This window comes from Conger conger, chromosome 7 (assembly GCF_963514075.1).
Source record: "Conger conger chromosome 7, fConCon1.1, whole genome shotgun sequence".
Classification (NCBI taxonomy): Eukaryota; Metazoa; Chordata; class Actinopteri; order Anguilliformes; family Congridae; genus Conger; species Conger conger.
This window is the reverse complement of record NC_083766.1, coordinates 63,444,851-63,465,632: the sequence shown is the minus strand read 5'-3', so window position 1 is coordinate 63,465,632 and position 20,782 is coordinate 63,444,851. Positions and strand designations below refer to the sequence as shown.

Sequence of the window (20,782 nt, the reverse complement as noted above, 5' to 3'; positions counted from 1 at the left end):
AATATTCTTAAGGTGAAAAAAGGCCACCTTTTTGGTCCTGAACAGAGAGATCTGAGTCAATAGTTAAGTCAAGGTTTTTAACAACTGCATTAGCTTTGGCAGTAAAGCCATCTCAACTAAAAAATATAAAAAATAACCTTCTGGATCATCCAGGTCTTCTTGTCAATAAGACGTGACTCTAGTTTGGCAAGCTATTTATATACTGTATAGTTTAAGTGAAACATGCTGTACAGTGAAAGAGCATGGGGCCCAGGACAGACCCATAGCTACCCCTCAGTGCTCAGGCCACTCCTCATACCTGACCAACTGAACGATGGGAAAGATTTACATTCACCAAAGTGCTCGCCTCGTGAAACCTGCTGCTTTCTCTCGCCCCTTAAGGGGAATATGTGGTCGGTTGCATGAAAAGCAGCACTTAAGTTAAGTAGGGCCAGTATGGTAAAAAGGCTGGGGAGTCATTCATTACTGAAGTGAGGGTCTGTCTTATAGTGTTTCCTAAAACCAGAGTGAGTGTGTGTGAGCATGTGTGTGTGAGTGTGGTGTGTGTGTGCGTGTGTGTGAGTGTGTGTGTGTGTGTGTGAGTGTGAGTGCGTCTGTGTGTGTGTGAGTGTGTGTGTGTGTGCACATGTTAGTGTGTGTGAGCGTATGTGTGAGTGTGTGAGCATGTGTGTGTGTGTGTGTGAGCATGTGTGTGTGTGTGTGTGAGAGCTTGTGTGTGTGTGCGTGTGTGTGAGCATATGTGTGAGTGTGTGTGAGTGTATGTGTGTGAGCGTGTGAGCTTGTGTGTGCGTGAGGGGGGCGTGAGGGTGAGGGGGCATGAGGGTGAGGGGGGGTGAGGGTGGAGGTGAGGGGGGGTGAGGGTTATTCCGGTAATTTCCGGTCCCTCCAGCCCCCAGCCACGGTGGTGGCACAGTGGGTTAGCACGTTGGGCTGTTAACCGAGAGGTTGGTGGTTCCAGCCGACCCAGTTTCCTTTAAGCACGTTACCACGTGACAACACACCACCAAGGGGGGACACTTCTGAAGCAGCCATTTTACATGGGACATAAGACGCCTCTCACACTCAGCCTCCCGTTTAAACCTGCAGCAGCACAGCAGCCTGACTGTGTTAGTGTGTATGTCTCCGTTCGCCTTGGGGGGGGGGGGGGGGGGGGAAGTCTATTTTAAGCTGTTGAAGAAATCCTTAAAAGTGCAGTTTCCAGGCAACTCTTAAATGCAATTTTAAATCTTCTACCAATGTCCAGTCTCCTACCTCGGTCTGACACAGAGAAATGCAGAATGGCACAAGGAGATCGTGTAGAAGACATTACTTTTCAAATCCATGAGCTTCTGTGCTGGATAAGATTCAAAGAATCAAACAAGGCATTTCATTCGAATGCAATTTTATTATTGTTCAGACCATGTCTCTATTTGAATGTTTTTTTTTTTTTTTAAACATCTCGCCATTTGCTTCCGATTTATATTTGGCATTGTAATTCAGAAAAACACTTATGATTTTCAAAGCTTTAAGTATTTTGGATAATCTGTTATCATTACCAGCCGTAGCTGCGTCCTGAGGGAGGAATGCATGTCCAGTGTGAGTGGGGGGGGCTCAACCTCACAGTCCTGCCACCTCATCAGTTTCTGTGCGTAAATGGATAAATTAGTCTTGTCACTGTAACTGACCTGTGGTGAGAAGCTGTGAAACAAAATGGCCGCCATGTTTCCCAGCAGAACTGCTGAGTAGTGTGGAGAGGAAGCAGCTGAGAAACCCTGTCTCAGAGCCTGTCATCTGTCCCAGGGTTTAAATCCCTGCTTTTCTCTGTCCTCTCTCTTCCTCTCTCTCTCCGTCCTTTCTTCTTCTCTCTCCATCCCTCCGGTCCAGGGCTCCGTCCTGTCCGGCTGCGGTTCCAGCTCCTGCCACTGGGTGTCGCTGATGAGCTGGTAGTTGAGCTGCCTGTAGTTCTGTGGGTGTCTCTGTCTCTGCCTCCACACCTCCTCGTACAGGCTCTGGGTGACGGGCGGAGGGGGGGGGAACCCCCCCAGACGGGACAGAGTGCGGTAGTACTCCCACTGAGCCCACTCCATCTTCAGCAGGTGCCTAAGCTCCACCCCCTCTGACAGCTTCCTGTCCATCTCCCTCTGAATCTCCGCCTCCATGTCCGCCCGGGAGGGCAGGGCCACAGCGCCCTCTAGCACCGCCAGCGCGAACTGCACCTGCAGGAGAGGAGGGAGGAGGGGAGAGGGTGGGAGGGAGGGAGGGAGGGAGGGAGGAGGGGAGAGGGTGGGAGGGAGGGAGGGAGGGAGGAGGGGAGAGGGTGGGAGAAGTCAGAGAGACATCCAGTGAGAATATTTGGGTAGGCCTGTGTACTGTTCTTTGGCAACATAAGATCTATCTCACATGGAAGAGAGAGGGAGGGAGAGAGCGAGAGGGAAAGGGAGAAAGAGAGGGAGAGGCCAGGAGAGAGAGAAGGGGCAAGAGAGAGAATAATGGGAGAATGGGAGTAAAGGACCAAGAACTATAGACCGTAACAATAACCGTAACTATAACAATAACCATAGCTACATCCATAACCATAACCGTAACTATAAACCATAACAATAGCCATAACGATAACTATAAACCATAACTAAAACAGTAACGATGTGAGCATCCGGACTGATATGAACAGCGTTTCTGCCAATAGCCTCTCAGAGATGTCGTCTGTGGATGGATTTTGATTGGCTGTCAGTGTTTCTATCGTTAAAGCAGCTGGAGAAAATGGCTCTGAAAGTGACCCCAGCGATATCGTTCGTCACCGGCGTGTTATCGTAGTGTCATCTTAGTGTTATTGGCGTGTTATCGTCATGTTATCTTAGTGTTATCAGCGTGTTATCTTAGTGTTAACGTTGTGTTATCTTAGTGTTGTCGTAGTGTTATCTTAGTGTTGTCGGCGTGTCATCTTAGTGTTATCGGCGTGTTATCTTAGTGTTATCAGCGTGTTATCAGCGTGTTATCAGCGTGTTATCTTAGTGTTATCAGCGTGTTATCTTAGTGTTATCGGCGTGTTGTCGCCGTGTTATCGGCGTGTTATCGTTGTGTTATCGTTGTGCTATCGTTGTGATGGGGGGGGGGCTGACCTGCGTGTGGAAGTGGGGGAAGGGGCAGATGGTCTTGCACACACCCACGATGAAGAGGGAGGGCCAGGCAGGGGGCACGAGGTGCAGGTAGAGCGGGGCGACCAGGTGGGGCTGCACCTGCAGGCCCAGGGCAGCTCGGGGCAGGAAGGGGTAATTGAAGCTGTACCCCGTACAGAGCAGCATCACCTGGGGGTGAGACACGCCCCCGTCCCCAAACTGTACCCCCCCGTCCTCCAGAATCCGGCTCAGCGGGGGGGCCTGCCGCACCTGGGGGGGCAGGGGGACCTGCAGGGGGGGTCTGCCGTGGCTCAGAGTCACCTGGAAAACAAGAGGGGGGGGGGTTATTCGTTTGCACAGTCTCAGCTGACCCCGGGTCCTCTTCATCGATATTGTGGTGTCAAGTGTAAGAAAATCAGTCTCCGGGGTAACATCTGGTGCATCAAACCTTGGTGCATGTATGTATTCAGGTTTGTGCCAGCTGGTCCATCAGATTCAACCCCCTCCCCTCTGTACAGCATACTCTGCATCCATCCATGTGGACTTTCTAGTTTTCCTGCTGGTTTAATACCTGAACTGTTCCCATCTTAGCCTGTAGGCCAGCAGAGCCTGGGCTCCCCCTATAGCCGGGTTCCTCTCCAGATCTCTTCCCGTCTCGCCACTGTTTGACTCTTATATTATTTGGGGACTTATATTATTTGGCTGATTCATGTTTCTAGCTTTCTGTGACTGTGTAAAGTGTCTTTGGGACAGTCTGCTGTGAAAAGCGCTACACAAATATCAAGAGTGTGTGTGAGATGTGGTGATGAGCAGAGAGAACTGCTTCAGACAGGGTTGTGTCGGTGACTCATCGCTCTAAGATCGAGACCTCATGTCCTCACAACCCCTTTCAGAGACGCTGAACGTCCTTAAAAAGAGCCTCTTTACCCCAGAGCTCCAGAGCTCTTAAATTTACATTTCTTTTGTGAAAGAGATTTTCATTCTCAGAGCGATCCTGAAAAGCCCGTCCGTCGCCCGTGCCAATCCCCGAGAAACTGATCCAGGATCAGAATTCCCACTTTCAGTGAGAGACATTGAGGAGCGTTTCACTGAAGGCCTGGAACAGTCTATGATCTGGACTAACAGAAGGTTTTTACAGGTCTTCTGTGAACGGGACCCAGAAAGGACTTCCTACATGAGTTACCTGGGCGGCAGGTAAGTTTGGGAGCCCTGACAGACATGGGAGGGGGGTGTCAGGTTGTGGAACTCCAGTCCAAATATGGAGAAAATCACAAAAAGAAAAAACTTATTTTAATTGTAAAGACAGGTGAGCTGTCCTGTGTTTCAGAGGCTGTGGATATTATGATGTCACTGTTTTTCTCTCATATTCACTCATTCATATCCTTCATTCGATGCACATTAGAGCTTCTACACAATGCTTTGGGAAAGACGTGACCTGCATTTCAGGCCAGTGTAGGGGCTGCAGTCCAGACAGAATGTGGAGGTGGGAGGCGGGATCACCTGGGCATTGACACCCGCCAGTTCAATGGAGATGTCCAATCCCGACGCTCCTGCCCCTAGCACCACCACTGATTGGCCGGCGAAAGGCTCTGGGACTCGATAGGCGTGGCTGTGCAGCAGGGTGCCTGTAGGGGGCAGCAGAGTGGAGCAGCCATAGGCCCTGATCATAACACACTCAGTGAAGAACAATCACAATCAGCCAAAACAATCACAATCAGCACACTCAGCGAAGAACAATCACAATCAGTCAAAACAATCACAATCAGCACACTCAGCGAAGAACAATCACAGTCAGTCAAAACAATCACAATCAGCACACTCAGCGAAGAACAATCACAATCAGTCAAAACAATCACAATCAGCACACTCAGCGAAGAACAATCACAATCAGTCAAAACAATCACAATCAGCACACTCAGCGAAGAACAATCACAGTCAGCCAAAACAATCACAATCAGCACACTCAGCGAAGAACAATCACAATCAGCCAAAACAATCACAATCAGCACACTCAGCGAAGAACAATCACAATCAGTCAAAACTATCACAATCAGCACACTCAGCGAAGAACAATCACAATCAGCCAAAATAATCACAATCAGCACACTCAGCGAAGAACAATCACAATCAGCCAAAATAATCACAATCAGCACACTCAGCGAAGAACAATCACAATCAGCCAAAATAATCACAATCAGCACACTCAGCGAAGAACAATCACAGTCAGTCAAAACAATCACAATCAGCACACTCAGCGAAGAACAATCACAGTCAGCCAAAATAATCACAATCAGCACACTCAGCGAAGAACAATCACAGTCAGTCAAAATAATCACAATCAGCACACTCAGCGAAGAACAATCACAGTCAGTCAAAATAATCACAATCAGCACACTCAGCGAAGAACAATCACAGTCAGTCAAAATAATCACAATCAGCACACTCAGCGAAGAACAATCACAGTCAGTCAAAATAATCACAATCAGCACACTCAGCGAAGAACAATCACAGTCAGTCAAAATAATCACAATCAGCACACTCAGCGAAGAACAATCACAATCAGCCAAAATAATCACAATCAGCACACTCAGCGAAGAACAATCACAGTCAGCCAAAACAATCACAATCAGCACACTCAGCGAAGAACAATCACAGTCAGCCAAAACAGTCACAATCAGCACACTCAGCGAAGAACAATCACAGTCAGCCAAAACAATCACAATCAGCACACTCAGCGAAGAACAATCACAGTCAACCAAAACAGTCACAATCAGCACAATCAGCCAAAACAATCACAATCAACAAATACTCAGCCAAAACAGTCACAATCAGCACACTCAGCCAAAACAATCACAATCAACAAACACACTCAGCCAAAACAAACACAATCAGCACACTCAGCCAAAACAATCACAATCCCCACACACAGCCAAAAACAATCACAATAATCAAAATAGATGTTCTGGATTTTACTCTGTGAACTTTTTCTGCATGCTCAGTGATCCTGCATTGTGATATACGATGGTGCTCCTGAAAGTCTGAACTGTATTGTACAGCCAAATCTGAAGATTGATTTGTAACAGCTTATGAGAATGAATCGAGCTGTCTATGGCATATGTTACTACAACACTAAACAATAACCGTAACGTATGCATGGAATGAGAATGAAACTTTCCTTCAGTTCTCTATTGGAGAATGGAATGGCTTCAGAGGGGCACAGCGAAGGCCCGGCTGACCCTGCTACTGACCGACGTCGTCCTTTCTTACCAAAGAGAACAAACGCTGCAACATTACACCAGGAGGACTTCAGCTACACCCATGAACTCGAGCATTCTGCTCACACCCCGCAGACAAACTATGAGAATCAGCCCCGCTTACAGAGACATGATTCAGCCCCGCTGACAGAGACAGAGACATGATTCAGCCCCGCTGACAGAGACATGATTCAGCCCCGCTGACAGAGACATGATTCAGCCCCGCTGACAGAGACATGATTCAGCCCCGCTGACAGAGACAGAGACATGATTCAGCCCCGCTGACAGAGACATGATTCAGCCCCGCTGACAGAGACAGAGACATGATTCAGCCCCGCTGACAGAGACATGATTCAGCCCCGCTGACAGAGACATGATTCAGCCCCGCTGACAGAGACATGATTCAGCCCCGCTGACAGAGACAGAGACATGATTCAGCCCCGCTGACAGAGACAGAGACATGATTCAGCCCCGCTTACAGAGACATGATTCAGCCCCGCTGACAGAGACATGATTCAGCCCCGCTGACAGAGACATGATTCAGCCCCGCTTACAGAGACATGATTCAGCCCCGCTTACAGAGACATGATTCAGCCCCGCTGACAGAGACATGATTCAGCCCCGCTGACAGACATGATTCAGCCCCGCTGACAGAGACAGAGACATGATTCAGCCCCGCTGACAGAGACATGATTCAGCCCCGCTGACAGAGACATGATTCAGCCCCGCTGACAGACATGATTCAGCCCCGCTGACAGAGACAGAGACATGATTCAGCCCCGCTGACAGAGACAGAGACATGATTCAGCCCCGCTGAAAGAGACAGAGACATGATTCAGCCCCGCTGACAGAGACAGAGACATGATTCAGCCCCGCTGACAGACATGATTCAGCCCCGCTGACAGAGACAGAGACATGATTCAGCCCCGCTGACAGAGACAGAGACATGATTCAGCCCCGCTTACAGAGACATGATTCAGCCCCGCTGACAGAGACATGATTCAGCCCCGCTGACAGAGACATGATTCAGCCCCGCTGACAGAGACATGATTCAGCCCCGCTGACAGACATGATTCAGCCCCGCTGACAGAGACACGATTCAGCCCCGCTGACAGAGACAGAGACATGATTCAGCCCTGCTGACAGAGACATGATTCAGCCCCGCTTACAGAGACATGATTCAGCCCCGCTGACAGAGACATGATTCAGCCCCGCTGACAGAGACATGATTCAGCCCCGCTGACAGAGACAGAGACATGATTCAGCCCCGCTGACAGAGACATGATTCAGCCCCACTGACAGAGACATGATTCAGCCCCGCTGACAGAGACAGAGACATGATTCAGCCCCGCTGACAGAGACATGATTCAGCCCCGCTTACAGAGACATGATTCAGCCCCGCTGACAGAGACAGAGACATGATTCAGCCCCGCTGACAGAGACAGAGACATGATTCAGCCCCGCTGACAGAGACAGAGACATGATTCAGCCCTGCTGACAGAGACAGAGACATGATTCAGCCCCGCTGACAGAGACATGATTCAGCCCCGCTGACAGAGACATGATTCAGCCCCGCTGACAGAGACAGAGACATGATTCAGCTCCGCTGACAGAGACATGATTCAGCCCCGCTGACAGAGACAGAGACATGATTCAGCCCCGCTGACAGAGACATGATTCAGCCCCGCTGACAGAGACAGAGACATGATTCAGCCCCGCTGACAGAGACAGAGACATGATTCAGCCCTGCTGACAGAGACATGATTCAGCCCCGCTTACAGAGACATGATTCAGCCCCGCTGACAGAGACATGATTCAGCCCCGCTGACAGAGACATGATTCAGCCCCGCTGACAGAGACAGAGACATGATTCAGCCCCGCTGACAGAGACATGATTCAGCCCCGCTTACAGAGACATGATTCAGCCCCGCTGACAGAGACAGAGACATGATTCAGCCCCGCTGACAGAGACATGATTCAGCCCCGCTTACAGAGACATGATTCAGCCCCGCTGACAGAGACATGATTCAGCCCCGCTGACAGAGACATGATTCAGCCCCGCTGACAGAGACATGATTCAGCCCCGCTTACAGAGACATGATTCAGCCCCGCTGACAGAGACATGATTCAGCCCCGCTGACAGAGACATGATTCAGCCCCGCTGACAGAGACATGATTCAGCCCCGCTGACAGAGACATGATTCAGCCCCGCTGACAGAGACATGATTCAGCCCCAGGGTGCGATGCTCCACTAAATATCGATTTTGTGGAATGAACTGTGCCTGGGTCACACACCCACCAAGTTTAGTAAACAATCACTGGTGTGTGATTACAGCCTGCATCCGAGAGCTGATGATGCAGTTTGTGGCTGCTGGTGAGACAGGTGTGCAGGGAAAACAGACAGGTGTGCAGGGAAAACAAACAGGTGTGCAGGGAAAACAGACAGGTGTGCTGGTAAAACACAGACAGGTGTGCTGGGAAAACACAGACAGGTGTGCCGGGAAAACACAGACAGGTGTGCAGGGAAAACAGACAGGTGTGCAGTTGCACCTTTAAAGTGTTCCAGTCCTGGGATGGAGGGCAGGTAGGGGACAGAGTAATGCCTGCTGGGAGAAAGAGAGGTCAAAGGTCAGAGGTCATCACCACCTCTGAGAAAAGGATAATACCACAGATTGCCTGAAATAACCAGATAAATCAGTTGCATATTCCCAACATCAAAAACTGAATTTCCTGTCAGTGTTGAACCTGGCTCAGTGTTTTGATTTCTGATTAGCTGGATCCTTATGAATATTCATGAATATATATATATAATATTATGAATATTCTGGGTTTAAGGTTGACACTAAATGAGGAACAGACAGCAGGAGGAAGGTTGGTAGGTTGATTGGCCTGGAGCAGCAGGGCAGGATGGGGTTTCGGCCCTCTCACCCGTTGCAGACGAACACGGCGTCGAATGTCTCAGTCCTCGGTCCACCCTGCCCACCTGATGATGTCACCTCCCACGTCACCTTTCCCTCCCCCGTCTCCATGGCGACCGGCTTCACTTCCTCCACCACAGTTTGAAACTGAGCACATGGGGTATTTCATCACCGTGTTCATACCCAAAAACAGCAACAGTTACCATCCGTGCTCCAGTGGGGTTCTGGCTTTAGCTGGATCGCATGCTTTACTTGGGGTTATTAAAAGCTTGTGTGTCACATATGAGTGTTAGTTCTTGCCACAGTGACTGTACTCTGATGTGAGGGGGTGAAGTGGTTGTCATGGCAACAGTACCTTGATGCGAGAGGGGTTGTCATAGTGACGGTATGCAGATGTGAGAGGGGTTGACATGGTGCCAGTGCCCGGATGTGAGTGGTGATGTGGTTGTCATGGTGACAGTATCTAGATGTGAGAGGGGTTGTCATGTTGACAGTACACGGATGTGACGTGTGATGTGGTTGTCATGGTGACGGTACCCGGATGTGAGGGGTGATGTGGTTGTCATGGTGATGGTACCCGGATGTGAGGGGTGATGTGGTTGTCATGGTGATGGCACCCGGGAGTGAGGGGTGATGTGGTTGTCATGGTGATGGTACCCGGATGTGAGGGGTGATGTGGTTGTCATGGTGACGGTATCCAGATGTGAGGGGTGATGTGGTTGTCATGGTGATGGTACCCGGATGTGAGGGGTGATGTGGTTGTCATGGTGATGGCACCCGGGTGTGAGGGGTGATGTGGTTGTCATGGTGATGGTACCCGGATGTGAGGGGTGATGTGGTAGTGCTGACTGTATCTCTCCAGGTATCGCTTCACTTCCTGATGGGGCAGGAAGGAGGGCAGCTGGGGGTCAAAGGGGAAATCCGGGAACATCATCACCTCCTTGGGCAGGTTGGTCCTGTGAGAGGGGGGGTGCATTTGAGTATGTGCTGTACTGATATGTGTTTCTGGGATTATAAATGAGTGTTTATTTACAGTAGCATTTGTTTGATGCACATGTTGGCTTTACCTGTGTGCTCAGGTGAGGCTGTACCTGTGTGCTGAGGTGAGGTGGGTACCTGAGATTGCGGTACATGCTGCTGTGGATGGGCAGGCCGTTGTCATGGCAGCCCACGCGCTCTTCGTAAACCCAGGTCCCGCCCACGCCGCCGCTCAGCTCATACACCACCGGGGGCAGGAAGTTGTTCTGGCGCGACAGGATGTGACGCGCAGCGCAGAGCCCCGCCGCCCCAGCCCCCACCACGGCCACGCGCAGCTGCCCAGACATCCTGCAGGGGGCGCCAGAGCAGAGGGTTCTCATGCGCCCGCGTACGCTCCTCCCCTCAGCCAAACACACAGGATCTGTGCATCATTACTCACAGCCAGCTTTATTTTATGTATTTTCATGAAATCTAACTGTCTGTAGCTATGTTACTAAAACAGCTAGTTTGCTAATCTGTCAGTTAATCTGACGCTCTTCCAGGCATCACTGAGGGAAAGAAAGCACCATGCTATGGGTCTCTGTCGGTGACCCCTCTCTAGAGGGTCTCTATAGGTGACCCCTCTATAGGGTCTCTCTATAGGTGACCCCTCTCTATAGGGTCTGTCTGTCGGTGACCCCTATCTATAGGGTCTGTCTGTGGGTGACCCCTCTATAGGGTCTCTCTATAGGTGACCCCTATCTATAGGGTATCTGTAGGTGACTCCTCTCAATAGGTTCTGTCTGTAGTTGGCCCCTATCTATAGGGTCTCTCTGTAGGTGACCCCTCTCTATAGGCTATCTCTGTAGGTGACCCCTATCTATAGGGTCTCTGTAGGTGACTCCTCTATAGGGTCCGTCTGTAGGTGACCCCTATCTATAGGGTCTCTGTAGGTGACTCCTCTCTATAGGGTCTGTCTGTAGGTGGCCCCTATCTATAGGGTCTCTCTGTAGGTGACCCCTCTCTATAGGGTCTCTGTAGGTGACTCCTCTCTATAGGGTCTCTCTGTAGGTGACCCCTCTCTATAGGGTCTCTCTGTAGGTGACCCCTCTCTATAGGGTCTCTCTATAGGTGACCTCTCCCTATAGGGAGGTGAGGAGGGTACCTGTGAGCTCAGGTGAGGCTGGACCTCTCTATAGGGTCTCTATATAGATGACCGCTTTCTATATGTGACCCCTCTCTGTAGGGTCTCTATAGGTTCCCCCTCTCTGTAGGGTCGCTTTATAGGTGACCCCTCTCTGCACGGTCTCTGTAGGTGGCCCCTCTCTATAGGGTATCTCTGTAGGTGACTCCTCTCTATAGGGTCTGTCTGTAGGTGGCCCCTCTCTATAGGGTCACTCTGTAGGTGACCCCTCTCTGTAGGGTCTCTCTATAGGGCCACTCTATAGGTGACCCACCTCTATAGGGTTGCTCTATAGGTGACCCCCATCTATAGGATCTCTCTATAGGTGACCCCTCTCTATAGGGTCACTCTATAGGTGACACCTCTCTATAGGTGACCCCTCTCTATAGGGTCTCTCTGTAGGTGACTCCTCTCTATAGGGTCTGTCTGTAGGTGGCCCCTATCTATAGGGTCTCTCTGTAGGTGACCACTATCTATAGGGTCTCTCTGTAGGTGACCCCTCTCTATAGGGTCTCTGTAGGTGACCCCTCTCTATAGGGTCTCTCTGTAGGTTACCCCTCTCTATAGGGTCTCTCTATAGGTGACCTCTCCCTATGGGGAGGTGAGGAGGGTACCTGTGAGCACAGGTGAAGCTGGACCTCTCTATAGGGTCTCTATATAGATGTCCGCTTTCTATATGTGACCCCTCTCTATAGGGTCTCTCTATAGGTGACCCCTCTCTGTAGGGTCTCTCTATAGGTGACCCCTCTCTGTAGGGTCACTACTTCCCTTCACCATCACAGGATTCCAGCTCCCTGCATGTGTTAATAACCTACAAACACCAAATACCAGCAATTTACCACATAAGCCACTAGAGCTGAACGATGATCACTTTTCCATTTCAACACCATTTCAATTTTTGTTAGAAAAAAGCTTTACATTTTGGGTTTAATTCAGAAAAATATCACTAAAAAAGCACAAATATGTGTCATTTTTGGATGTAAAAAGCCCATATTTCAGCAACAAATGAATCATCAGACCAGAGGGTGAAATAATCATGTTTTGGCCTATAGAGGGTGAAATAATCATGTTTTAGTTCCACGAAAAATGTATCAAAGGGATTTTTTTTTATCACAGGAGGTTTTCATCCAAGTTCTCTTATTTTTAAGTATTATAAGCATTACAATCGGATGCAGATCATCGCGTAGACTACACGCGCACACCTTGGAAGTGAGTCATTAAATAAAACGACTCGCAAAACGAAGTGCGAAGCAGGGATCGAGCGAAATGCGGTTACAATCAGGAAATATATACCTTACAAACGTCAATATCGCAAGACCTGGATCAACGTCTGTTCAAATTAACATTTGTAACACCGTTCATTCAGTTTCCACTACAGATCGAAGTCTAAAAACAAATATACAAACAAACAAAACAACGAACATGATGGATGGTTGTCAGTTTTGGGAGAAGAGAGAGAGCTGATCAATCTTAAGAAAAACCAAACCTCGCTTCCACAACGGGCTTCGTCTTTCCTCAAAAGCCTCGTGTTTTACACCGCTTTGACACAACACATACAACTCGGAAAGTGAACTTTGTATTGGATAAATTAGCTATTAACTGCTATAGGATACGTCGCGGACACACTCGACCGTGAGCCATTTTTTGTACCACAATAGCGACCGTCTCGTGTTTAGCTACTGACTAATATTGCCTGCATGCAAAGAGACAAATATTTTTGAACAAACTACTGTGTGGGTGAAAATATATATTCTTTATTTTGCTACCGAGCACAGTTATACTGAGAGGATTTCGCAGCTAGTTTGTACTTTCAGAATAACCGGGGCATGATAATCCTTTAACGGATAAATGAACAGGACGGAGACAACAAATGCTACGAAAAAATACCAAACATTGTGTGAGGAAAAATATCTTGCTAACTTCCTCAGTCTTATTGTTCAGTAAACAGGAATTTAAAAGTTTTGTCGACAAAGTTATAATTGAAGACGGCGGACAATGACAACCAAGACACTCATTTACAAAAGTCTTATGTTGGCTAACTGTTACGGGATTGAGAGGTTACCGGGTTAATATAACACCCGCAGCCGTCATCTCCACAAACTTCTGTTTTGATCTCGTATTCTGCGCTCTTCACTTCCGCCTTGCACCGTGTTTCCTGTTTCTGCGTGCAATAAGAAAAACACATTTACGTCAACTTCCCGTGTTCTTCCCTCACAATGTCCCATATGCCTACATGTGTGTATGCGTGTGTGCGCGGCTGAATGTGTTTGTGTGCTTGTGCGCACCTCCGTGTGTGTTTGTGTGTGTGTGTGTGTGCTTGTGCGCACCTGCGTGTGTCTGTCTGTGTGTGTGTGTGCTTGTGTGTGCCTACATGTGTGTTTTTTGCGTGTGCTGAATTGCTTACTGAGAAAACAAGAAAAAAAAAGTTAAACATTAAATGTATTTAGCACAAAAAAATAACACAAACGCAGCTTATCTTAGTCACATCCTGAAAGGAAGTGGCATGTAGTCTTGCACCACGAGGCACAAAATGCCTGTAAATAATTATTTTATTGGTCAAAAGGAAAGGGGGGGGTGCTTCTCTTCGCCGACGTGCATTTCTGTAAAACTCCACTGGAGGGCAGCAGAGTCACTACTGAAATACAGTATTGTACAGCAGCATGGTGAGTCATAGTAATAATGGCTATTGATAGGCGTGTGTGTTTGGGGGTAGAGCAGAGGAATTTCATATTGGGGGGGGATCACACGTAAGAAGAACAGTGTTCCCAGCCAGCGAAGATAAGGGCGATGAAGGTTTTCTGTAGAAGCGGCAGTAATGTTGTGTGTGGGGGTTATAGCTTCTTATCGGAAGAGAGAGTGACAGAAAGAGAGGGACAGAGAGCGAGAGAAACCGTGAACGAGAGAGAAATTGAAAGAGTACCAGGGTGATTCAACCTTTTTTATTTTACATTCAGAGTCGGTCGTTTCCCTGCGCTGACAGCGTCATCCTGAGGAGGAATGACACTCCCCCCCCCCCCCCCCCCCCATGAAGGCACGCTGGTGGTGGTAATGACAGTCATTATGATCACGATAATGGCCGACTTCCCATGTCACGTTCATCCGTGTGCGTTTCCGTGGCGATATCAGCCCTGGGAGGGGCCAGGCGTTCCCGTGGAGATGTCAGCCCTCGTGCTGGGAGGGGCCAGGCCTGAGCCACGCCCCCCCCGCTGCTCCATCCCGCTGCTCATTGGTCCTTGGGTCCTGTTTCCTGTTTCTTTTCAGCTTTTTTTTTTGTTGTAAAAGAGATACCTGAATGTCTCTTTCACCTTCAGGAGGAGATGATGGTACAATTTTCAAAACTTAGACTGCGCTAAAGTAGGAATATGTGTGTGCCTGCAGTGTGTGTGTGCTTGTGTGTGTGTGAGTGTGTGCACGTGTCTGAGTGTGAGTGTGATTGTGTGAGTCTGTGTGTGTGCTTGTGTGTATGTATGTGTGGGTGTGTGAGAGAGTGTGTGTGTCCTTGTGTGTGTGAGTATGTGTGTGTGTGCTCGTGTGCAACAAAAATGTACTGTAACCCAGCAATTCCTAGATGTTGTAATGTGGGGATTATCCAATAGAGGGCTCACACACACACACTCACACACACACACACACTCACACTCTCACACATACACACACACACACATGCACACACACACACACACTCGCACCCTTTTATGTGCACACAATCTCACTCACATTTAAACTGAGCAAATAGATTTTCTGTGATTTGCTAATTAACTGCAACTCTTCAGCTTTGGAGAAAAAGAGAAACAAACTCATACGGTATTCTTTTCCAAATATTCCCACAATGCAACAGACAGAGCACTGAGTGAGAGGGCGTGATTCAGAGATATAGAGGGGCGTGTCCACATAGAGGGCGTGTCCACAGAGAGGGGTGTGTCTAGGGAGAGGGGCGTGTCCACAGAGAGGGCGTGTCTATGGAGAGACAGAGAGAGAGAGGGCTGTGGGTGGAGACAGGCCCTCCCTACATGTTAGGGGGGAGGAGAGTGAGAGAGATAGAGAGAGGGAGAGAGCAGAGTGATTTATTCATACATCACAGTGCGTGGGTCAGAAACAGCTCACCCAAACAGCATTCAGATAAGGACACAAAACAGCACCTGCTTCGAGCAGGGAGGGGATACACACACACACACACACACTCACTCACACACACACTCACACACACACACACACTCACACACACACACACACCACACTCACACACACACTCACACACACGCACACACACAGACATGCACACACACACACACATGCTCACACACACACACACAAGCTCTCACACACACACACTCACACATACGCTCACACACACGCACACACACACCACACTCACACACACATGCTCACACACACTCACTCTGGTTTTAGGAAACACTATAAGACAGACCCTCACTTCAGTAATGAATGACTCCCCAGCCTTATTACCATACTGGCCCTACTTAACTTAAGTGCTGCTTTTCATGCAACCGACCACATATTCCCCTTAAGGGGCGAGAGAAAGCAGCAGGTTTCACGAGGCGAGCACTTTGGTGAATGTAAATCTTTCCCATCGTTCAGTTGGTCAGGTATGAGGAGTGGCCTGAGCACTGAGGGGTAGCTATGGGTCTGTCCTGGGCCCCATGCTCTTTCACTGTACAGCATGTTTCACTTAAACTATACAGTATATAAATAGCTTGCCAAACTAGAGTCACGTCTTATAGACAAGAAGACCTGGATGATCCAGAATGTTATTTTTTATATTTTTTAGTTGAGATGGCTTTACTGCCAAAGCTAATGCAGTTGTTAAAAACCTTGACTTAACTATTGACTCAGATCTCTCTGTTCAGGACCAAAAAGGTGGCCTTTTTTCACCTTTGGAATATTCATGAATTGCACAAGATATTGTCCCTGTATGATGGGAGAAGCTGCCTGTCTCTTCCACACCTTCAGCACACCTATGGGGACAAAGTGTGTGTGTGTGTGAGCGTGTGTGTGTGTGAGAGAGAGAGTGTGAATGAATGTGTGTGAGTGTATGTGTGTGTGTGTGAGAGAGAGAGTGTGAGTATGAATGTGTGTGTGAGAGAGAGTGTGTGAGTGAATGTGTGTGAGTGTGTGTGTGAGTGTGTGTGTGAGAGAAAGAGTATGTGAGTGAGTGTGTGTGTGAGAGAGTGTGTGAGTGTGTGTGTGTGTGAGAGAGTGTGTGTGAGAGAGAGTGTGAGTGAATATGTGTGTGTGTGTGAGAGAGAGTGTGTGAGTGTGTGTGTGTGTGTGAGAGAGAGTGTGTGTGTGTGTGTGAGAGAGAGTGTGTGAGTGTGTGTGTGTGTGTGTGAGAGAGAGTGTGTGAGTGTGTGAGTCTGATGGCAGTTTGGGACTCTGTTGGGGTACACCCAGGGTCTACCGGCCCTTCAGATGTTTTTTGTTGTTGTATTTTTAATGTTTTAATGTTTTTACATTTTCTATTAATTCGGATGTATTTCCTGTTATTCTTTTTTGTGGTAATATGTCAGATGTCAGCACTTCAGGGAAGTCTCGGATGGTACGCTGCCGCTGTGTCTCCAGTGGGGTTGTCCTCAGTCTACATGTCTCACTTAACATCCTAATTATCCTGTGCCTCAGACATTTGCATTTCTATTCTCCTCCCAGGGGCATCTGGCCCTTATCCCCCCCACCCCCCCAACCCCCCACCCCCCTGGTCCGCAGGCCACTTCCAGCCCCAGCCCCCAGCCTATTTCATGCACCACTTAATCAGTCAGTCAAACAGCCAGTCAGTCAAACAGCCAGTCAATCAAACAGCCAGTCAATCAAACAGCCAGTCAATCAAACAGCCTGTCAGTCAAACAGCCAGTCAGTCAAACAGCCAGTCAATCAAACAGCCAGTCAGTCAAACAGCCAGTCAGTCAAACAGCCAGTCAATCAAACATCCAGTCAATCAAACAGCCTGTCAATCAAACAGCCAGTCAATCAGCCAGTCAATCAAACAACCAGTCAATCAAACAGCCTGTCAATCAAACACCCTGTCACTCAAACAGCCAGTCAGTCAAACAGCCAGTCAATCAAACAGCCAGTCAGTCAAACAGTTAGTCAATCAAACAGCCTGTCAGTCAAACAGCCAGTCAATCAAACAACCAGTCAGTCAAACAGCCAGTCAGTCAAAGTCGTGCTTTCTTTGGTGGCACGGTTCTCACACCTGAGCACAACGCAAAGCGCCTCTCAAAGGATTAAAAGAACTGATAAACTGAAAAGATAGAGGCATTAAAGTGTTCAGATAAATACTACAAAGTGCAATAAAAGAGGCAATAAAATAACTAAGAATGAAACGTGGCGTACTAGTGTAAGAAAGAGCCTATATCTACCTACATACCTACATCTACCTATATCTCTATATAGACACATACACACCACTATATCTCTATATCCGGGTTTTCCCCAGGATTTCTGCCCCGCAGGGAGGTTTGGGGGTTTAGACTTGGCATGCACACACACACACACACATACACATACACACATGCACACACAAGCACCTACACACACGCATACATACACACATGCGCACAAGCACACACATACACATACACATGCATACACACATACACATACACACACATACATACACACACATACACATACATACACACACATACACATACACACACATACACACACATACACAAGCACACACATACATACACACACATACACATGCATACACACACATACACATACACACACACACATACACATACATACACATACATACACACACATACACACACATACACATACATACACACACATACACACACACACACATACACACATACACATACATACACACACACACATACACACACATACACACATACACATACATACACACACATACACACACACACACATACATACACACACATACACATACATACACACACATACACACACACACACATACACACATACACATACATACACACACACACATACACACACACACATACACACACACACACATACACACATACACATACATACACACACACACATACACACACATACACATACATACACATACATACACACACATACACATACATACACACACATACACACACACACACATACACACATACACATACATACACACACACCCATACACACACATACACACATACACATGCATACACACACATACACATACACACACACACATACATACACATACATACACACACATACACTCACGCAGTGCAGAGTATTCAGGGAGCAGGTGAGTATTTGTGTGAGTAGCGCAGGAGAGATGGGGCTGTGATTAGCATCATTAGCATCATTAGCCCGTTTGCGCTGCTGGTCCCTTGCGGTGCAGTCAGAGGACTGAACTCCCCGACCGGCACAGTCAGCCAGCGCTCGGCCCTCGTTTCCGCGGAGACGCCCTTCCAGGCCGACGGGAGGAGCAGGTGTTCCCATCACGCCTCACTGAGCCGCCATCTTGCGCCGCACGCTAATGTGCGTCTCGCTCTGGTGCCTCTGCGCCACATCCAGGCCTGCGAACTGTGATACGCATCATCACTGTGCTGCGACCTCTGACCTCTAACAGCACGCATCATCACTGTGCTGCGACCTCTGACCTCTAACAGCACGCATCATCACTGTGCTGCGAACTGTGATACGCATCATCACGGTGCTGCGACCTCTGACCTCTAACAGCACGCATCATCACTGTGCTGCGAACTGTGATACGCATCATCACTGTGCTGCGAACTGTGATACGCATCATCACTGTGCTGCGACCTCTGACCTCCAACAGCACGCATCATCACTGTGCTGCAAACTCCGACCTTCAATGTAGCTCCTTCATTGTGACTTGATGTTTTCTCTGGAATGGCTGTCAAACATTCATTTTGGACATTTGCAAATGTTAAGACAATTTATTTATTTCTAGATAAATATATATGCAGTACTGTGCAGACATCTTAGGCACCCTAGACTTTATTATATATATGCTTATGTGTTTGTGTGTGTTAGTATAAAAGAACACATTTGAGATTTCCAAATATTCATTTTCCAAAAGATTTAATTTTATGGACACATTTTTGGATTTAATTCAAAAAGTAACATATTACTGTAAGCAGTTCACTACTTTTTACATAAAAACATGATCAAGGCTGTCTGAGATCAGAAGCAAGGAGCCAACCAAAGTCTGCAGAAGAACTGTGGCAAGTTCTCCAACATGCTTGGAACAACCTCCCTGCTGATTGTCTTATAGAACTGCAGGACAGCGTTGGTTATCCCAGAGAAGTGATGCAGTTTTAACACCAAAGCGTGGTCACAAAAAATATTGATTTGATTCAGTTTTTAACTATTCTGCCAAATTAGTAAAATGTTATGTCAAATGTATAGTACGTTTATTTAGGACTTTTCATTGAATTATTTTTTAAAGAATCTTATCTGTACAGAATGTTATATAGGTGCCTTAGACGTCTGCACAATACTGTATATATATACAGTGCATCCGGAAAGTATTCACAGCGCTTCACTTTTCCAACATTTTTTTATGTTACAGCCTTATTCCAAAATGGAATAAATTCATTTTTTTCCTCAAAATTCGACACACAACACCTCATAATGACAACATGAAGAAGTTTTTTTGAAATTTTTGCAAATTTATTAAAAATAAAAAACTAAGAAATCACATTTACATAAGTATTCACAGCCTTTGCCATGAAGCTCAAAATTGAGCTCAGGTGCATCCTGTTTCCACTGATCAACCTTGAGATGTTTCTACAGCTTAATTGGAGTCCACCTGTGGTAAATTCAGTTGATTGGACATGATTTGGAAAGGCACACACCTGTCTATATAAGGTCCCACAGTTGACAGTGCATGTCGGAGCACAAACCAAGCATGAAGTCAAAGGAATTGTCTGTAGACCTCCGAGACAGGATTGTCTCGAGGCACAAATCTGGGGAAGGGTACAGAAAACTTTCTGCTGCTTTGAAGGTCCCAATGAGCACAGTGGCCTCCATCATCCATAAATGGAAGAAGTTCAGGACCACCAGGACTCTTCCTAGAGCTGGCCGCCCATCTAAACTCAGCAATTGGGGGAGAAGGGCCTTAGTCAGGGAGGTGACCAAGAACCCGATGGTCACTCTGTCAGAGCTCCAGCGTTCCTCTGTGGAGAGAGGAGAACCTTCCAGAAGGACAACCATCTCTGCAGCAATCCACCAATCAGGCCTGTATGGTAGAGTGGCCAGACGGAAGCCACTCCTTAGTAAAAGGCACATGGCAGCCCGCCTGGAGTTTGCCAAAAGGCACCTGAAGGACTCTCAGACCATGAGAAACAAAATTCTCTGGTCTGATGA

At 47.8% G+C, this 20,782-nt stretch overlaps 1 protein-coding gene across 3 annotated transcripts; it reads right to left on the bottom strand.

Annotated features, from left to right (window-relative positions):
• Positions 1-1,364: 1,364 nt before the first annotated feature.
• Positions 1,365-13,751, bottom strand: LOC133132141 (uncharacterized). Of its 3 annotated transcripts, XM_061247344.1 has the most exons (8): positions 13,470-13,751; positions 10,384-10,593; positions 10,085-10,223; positions 9,278-9,414; positions 8,900-8,952; positions 4,596-4,720; positions 3,099-3,416; positions 1,365-2,195 (listed from the first exon to the last, which is right to left on the bottom strand). In XM_061247344.1, the coding sequence occupies exons 1-8, from the start codon at positions 13,496-13,498 to the stop codon at positions 1,767-1,769; spliced, it is 1,440 nt and encodes a 479-aa protein (XP_061103328.1). In that variant the 5' UTR covers positions 13,499-13,751; the 3' UTR covers positions 1,365-1,766. The 3 variants fall into 3 exon arrangements, with proteins under 3 accessions (XP_061103328.1, XP_061103329.1, XP_061103330.1); XM_061247345.1 differs by lacking the exon at positions 13,470-13,751 and having other exon boundaries at positions 10,359-10,558; XM_061247346.1 differs by lacking the exon at positions 13,470-13,751 and having other exon boundaries at positions 10,335-10,473.
• Between the last annotated feature and the right edge of the window lie 7,031 nt (positions 13,752-20,782).